General features: G+C 39.7%; 1 protein-coding gene across 1 annotated transcript in view; it reads right to left on the bottom strand.

Annotated features, from left to right (window-relative positions):
- Positions 1-4,771: 4,771 nt before the first annotated feature.
- Positions 4,772-6,208, bottom strand: part of FAM135B (family with sequence similarity 135 member B) — a 318,140-nt gene continuing 316,703 nt past the window's right edge. Inside the window, exon 20 of the mRNA XM_084621351.1 lies at positions 4,772-6,163. Within this exon, the coding sequence (XP_084477477.1) occupies positions 5,958-6,163 (206 nt within the window). The 3' untranslated portion in view covers positions 4,772-5,957. The remainder of the gene's footprint in view (positions 6,164-6,208) is intronic.

Genomic DNA, 6,208 nt, shown 5'->3' with positions numbered 1-6,208 from the left:
GGGTGAGAACATCTCGAATGAAATATGGTGCTTGGAAACTGTTCTCCGATGGAAAAGTCAGTTTATAGATAAAATAGACTAACAGTGGGCCAGGTGCCTAGCTGGCATATATCAGCTCTGCTGATACCGCTTCTGGACCCACACTATCTTGAACTTCACTGATGATTATGGGATATTTGCATTAGTTAGGCTTAGAGACTTCCGTTGGCCCCTGAAAGGTAAGAGGCTCACAATCCTGTTAGATGCCCTGGTGCCATTTCCTACTGCATTAATATCAGAGCAGACCAGCTGTTTCAGAGGTAGTGTTGTAAGAGAGCCGAGTTTCCCTGTTCTGCATACAGGACTGGGAGCAAGAAGCTAATGAATTCTAATTCCACCTTTGATGCAAATTCCTGCTGCGGGCATGGGCATGCCATTCCATCCCTCTGCCTCCGAATCACGGTTGGGAAAAGGCAATAACAAAAGAGGAGTATTGTTATTACTGTTATAATTCTCCAAGGCTGTGTGGCATCTGTACATGCTAAGATTTCAAACTCTTCAGACTCAAACACACGATCCTTTGAGGTGCTGAGCACCTTCAGCGTCCATTAAACAGTTTGGCACAATTCTGATTGCAGATAAATCACTTTATAAAAGAGAAAAGGGGCACATATGACAAGCCCGAAGAAGGAATACTTGCAGCCAGATCTTTAAAGGACCTCTATAGTCATCCCTTTAATATTTGCTGGTGCATCCCACTGTATCTGCAAAATCTTGTACTTGTATGTGGAAACTGAATAGTCACTAGTCAGGTGCACAAACACATAGTGTGCTTGTGCGAAGATTTTTTCATGAATACATAATGTTTCCAATGTGGGTTAAGAGGATGACAGAAAACATGATCCTCTGAAATTAATCTAGCCAAGCCCTAGAGGCTGCTGCTATTCCACAGGCATATAGCTGATGTTCACTCACATACAGCTAAAGTTAAGTTTCTTTCTATGAACCACTGGGGCAGTTTGAATTCAAACATTTCCCCCTGACAAGTTGCAGTGCTGAGATATAGTCCATGTGTGTCCTAGTTGTCTTGACATTAAAACTGAGAAATGCAAAAAATGAGATCTGTAGCCAGCCATTACACGTGAGATAGAATTCATCCAAAACAGAGAATTGGCAAGACTCTCTGCACTGTATTAGAAGCTAAGAAGGGAATTTAGCCCAGCGATTAATGGGACATAGAATCATAGAATCTCAGAGTTGGAAGGGACCTCAGGAAGTCATCTAGTCCAACCCCCTGCTCAAAGCAGGACCAATCCCCATTTTTTGCCTCAGATCCCTAAATGGCCCCCTCAAGGATTGAACTCACAACCCTGGGTTTTGCAGGCCAATGCTCAAACCACTGAGCTATCCCCAAAATGCTATAGTTGTTTTAAAATGCCTCCTGTTTTTCCACATGCTTAATATCAAAGCTTTCCTACAACAGGCTGCTTATACATGATTATTTTTGGTTAAAAAGACAGTTCCGGCTGGAAAACCCATCAGTACATTTGCAACGCATTTCAGTTGCTCTTAGAATATCAGGGTTGGAAGGGACCTCAGGAGGTCATCTAGTCCAACCTGCTGCTCAAAGCAGGACCAATCCCCAATTTTTGCCCCAGATCCCTAAATGGCCCCCTCAAGGATTGAACTCACAACCCAGGGTTTAGCAGGCCAATGCTCAAATCACTGAGCTATCCCTCCCCCCTTCATTAAGCTATTCTTAGGAATCTGTCCATACAATTTTATTAGTTTGTTTTGTTTGGCTTTCAGAATAATATGGCATCACAGAGAACTAGAAAACCCTGTCACTGAAGAGGAGATGGCTGAAAGGGTTCAGAAACTGCCTTGAGATAATAAAAATCGCCAGGATACCTCATGCCTTTGGGATATATATTTTATGAATGTGATGTGTCTCAAATGTTGCCAGTGACCACATGGATTGCTTCTTAAGAAGTGACTGAAAATCTCCAGATAACTGTTCAGCTGGCCACATGACTATATGAGGGTCTGGTAATAATTAATATCTGGGGTCAAATATTGCAGTTCTTCACTACTCACTTAAGACAACTCGCCCTGAAGTCAGGGCGGACTGTGATTTCAGGATTAGATCTTGAACCTTCACCAAGTGATTCCAATCAGAGCACTGGGGAAGGGAGGAAGAAAAGCGGAATGAAAGAACTGTCTTGGTCGATGTGATGAATCAGACGTGACATGGGATGTGATTCAGTGCCCATTGAACACAAAATTAAGGTAGCTACTGGGTTCAGAGGGCATTGGATTAGGCCCTAAATGATTTTTCAAAAGTAAGAATTTGGCCCACATCCTTACCTGGTCTATAGCATAGTTTCATTTGGCTTCAGTGGTGCTGTGGCGATTTATGCCACTTGAGGATCTGACTCTTCATCTTCACCTCTCCCACAGTTCTTGAAACCCCCACCTATCTGTAGTGAACTGTACGACTGCTGGGATCATACGTGTGGCTCCACGGTTATATCAGTTTAAATATACTATGCGCTATTTTTCTGGTTTGAAAGTAAAAACAATTGCTACTGGTAATGCTGGGGTATAACTTTGCCGACTAGATATTAAAGAGCGTCTTAATGAAAAAACACAACCCCCAAAGTCTACACTGTAACCAAGATGCTAGACAATCAGCTCTGCAGATATTTTGCTTACTACAAGGATAGTTATTAATAAGGTGATATCTATCTATCTATCTATCTATATATCACCTTATTAATAACTATCCTTGTAGTAAGCAAAATATATGTAGTAAGCAATATATATAAATTGACATAAAAAAGCCTTTCCAAATGAGTCCAAATTTATAAGTTTAATAATGTTCAAACATTTAAGATGTTATATACATTATAATGGCTGCATGTATTTTCTGCACATCTGTAATACATACTTGTAGGTAAGATAGGTTTTATACTACTCAGGGTCTTTACAAAGACAGCATCCCAATTCAAACAAACAAAGAAACAAAGAAACAAACAAAACCCCAAGACACCTGATAGCTTCAAATCAACATCAAGCTGGACTGTTACTGCCAATATTTCTCACAACATTCTGGCAGCACAAGGAAAATAAAATCTACAACCAGTCATTTTAAAAGAATGACATTTCTAGGCTTTATCTCAGAACCACGGCAGCTGTCTGTAATGTTCTTCAAGGGACCAGGTTGTATGGGCCTAATCCAACTCCCATTGAAATCAATGGCAAGATTCCCATTGACTTTGGATCAGGCCCTTAATGAATATTACATAGGGACACTCTTGCCACTCGTTTTATGCAAAACTCCTATTGGCTTAGGAGTGTCACATGCCTGTGCACTTGCATACACACTCTCTCTCTCTCACTCACACACACACACCCCCACACACACACAGAATAAAGGCAGGGTGTCATGCCTAATGGACAAATGCAAGGCAAAACTGTTCCAAGGTCAGAAACCATTGGTTTGAATGTAGGAATCATTAGTGTCCAGGGTTCTGCCTGACTCACTGAGTACTAGCAAATTGAATGTTATAAATATTCAAGTAGAAGAGATGGAACTAAATAACACCTTTTCTGTATACATTATTTTCTGGCATAAAAATTAAATAAACGCAAAAAGACTACCTTCTGTCTATATGAAACCCAATCCTATATACACCGTTATAATTATTGTTAGAACGTTCATACACATATTTACGCAGAAGGAGATCAATTGTGTAGTAAATAAGTTTAGCTGGCACTAAAATTGCAGAAGCAGAGGTATGAGCTGGTGGTATGAGTACAGAACTGGGAGCCAGGATTCCTCAGTTCCAGTCCTGGCTCTAACACGGACTCCCTTTATAGCCTTGGGCAAGTCCTATAGCCTCTCAGCTTTAAGCTATCCATCTGTGAAGTGAGGATGATAATGTCCCATATGTCTCACTGGAGTGTTGATTAATATTTAATGTTTCCAAACATGCTATATAAATGCTTACTATTTCTATTTCATTTCAACATGACCTTTAAGGGACAGAAAATGGTGTCCAGGCCCAGCATACCTGCCCATTTTCTGCTGATCTTAATCCCACCTTCTTATTATTAGCACCATCAGCCCTGTCCTTTGTATCTAGAATCAAACACTGGTGTTAAGCCTATTCATATTTTTTGCATCATTTGCTTGCCACAGAAGTTCCATTTGCTAATGACCCTGTTCTGCCTAAATTCCATCTTGTTTTTCACAATATTAAAAAAAAAAACCCAACAACGAGGAGTCCTGGTGGCACCTTAAAGACTAATAAATTTATGTGTGCATAAATAAATGTGTTCGTCTCTAAGGTGCCACAAGGACTCCTTGTTTTTGCTGATACAGACTAATATGGTTACCACTCTGAAACCTGTCATAACATTTCAAAGTTTCCCTTAGAGCTCTTTGAAATCTCCTCTTTCAGGGAACATAATTTCATTCACCTTAACTCATCATTTAATTCTTGACATCTGCTACAATCTTCGTAGTTCTGCACGGCACACCCTACAAGATCTACTGTATGAAGAGCTGCTCATTTTTCTGAACACAACGGTTGTCATTACAAAGTTGCCTTCTTTCAAAAGCAAAATCTTTCATGAAGGGCTGTTGATTTTTTCCCACTTTGCAATTTTTTTTTTTTGCAAAAATTGCGGTGACTTATTTTTATTGACAATTGATCAAATACATTAGGAAAACTTACTGAAATCATTATCAAAATTTAACACTGAGAATTTTGATCATATTGTTGATAAAAATTTCAATAAAAACACACCCAAAAATGGAAAAAGTGGAAAGTGGGTCAATTTTGAACCTTGGGAAACAACTTGGATATTTTAAATAATTTCTCTTTAAAAATTTTCTCCCACCTTTAGTGCTGTGGTAGTCAGGACTGCATACAGCGTTCCAGGTGGGACTAACATATTTCAGAAAGGGCACAATAGAAGAGCCCTGTATTTTGAAGCATTTCACAACCTTCTTTTGAAAAGCTACAGCCTACTGCCTTTGATTGGTTTGGTAGCACTATTAATTGGCATGACTTTGAATACAGCTCAGAATACCAACATTTTTTAACATTGGGGCCAATGTAGGTAGGTATGGATTTAAAAAATAAAAAATGTACCTTGGTTATAAAGACAAGCAAAACCAATGTTAGTCCATAAATGTAAACAGAAGAGAGGTTAACAGACGATGACTGTATCCCATGATTATTCCAATAGACTCCTCTTGCTTTGATTGCTTCTATCTTGAGTTCATTTATTTCACATGACATGGAGCTTTTTAAAGGCTTTATAAAGACTCCTTCCTTTTATTTAAATGTTTCTTCTCTCCCTTTCCATGCCAAGAACGTATGAATGTTACAAATGGGTATGGATAATGGAACCATCTCTGCATTTTCTTTAGACAAATGGAACCACTGATGCTATCAAGGATTCTGACCACATACATATTTTTCATATTGTCCAGTTCATCAAAAAAGAGGTTTTAACCTGAGTTCACATATGCTTGTTTTCTCTTGTATTAACTACCCCCAACAAAAGTGCTGCAGATGTATAGCTTTCTTATTACATGAGCGTGAAATCAAAGTTGATATTTAACAGAGGTCGGAATCATGTTGGTTCAGTCACATCTATAGAGTTGGCCTTCTTATTTTTGTTCTCTGTTTCAGAAGTGGCTTTTGTCTTAGGTGAACAATCAAAAGAGAACATGGAAACTGACCATGAATATTTATGTCTTCCAAAAGCACCAATATTTGGAAGTTGGAATACCTTAAAGCCACAGGACTTTATTCTCTGAAACATAAATGAAAATGGGAGGAGTGTGAGGGTCCCACCTCATCACGTGCATGTTACTCATTTCCAATACTGCGCTCTTTTGGCTAAGGGCTTCTATGCCACTGAACACTCTGCTTTTCCTTTGTTACCCAGTGCTGCAGGCGCTATTTGAAGTAGTTGAGTCCTGCCACGAGGAAAAACTTCTCCAGGAAAAGTTCAGAGTCCAGCACGGCTATGTGGGCAGCCCGTCCGATCAGCGTGTTGGCAGTGTTGGGGAGTGCATGGAACACGTTGTGTCTGATTAAAGTGCAGTCCTTCACCCCGACCAAAGGCTGGAGCAGGTTGTTTATCATCTCTGCATAAATGGGACCTGAAAGAGATTTTAAGAGGCAGTCAAAGTGTTAGTGACTTGGTG

Source organism: Lepidochelys olivacea, assembly GCF_965140295.1.
Source record: "Lepidochelys olivacea isolate rLepOli2 genome assembly, chromosome: 2".
In the NCBI taxonomy this organism is placed as follows: Eukaryota; Metazoa; Chordata; order Testudines; family Cheloniidae; genus Lepidochelys; species Lepidochelys olivacea.
This window is presented reverse-complemented; position numbering and strand designations above follow the sequence as displayed.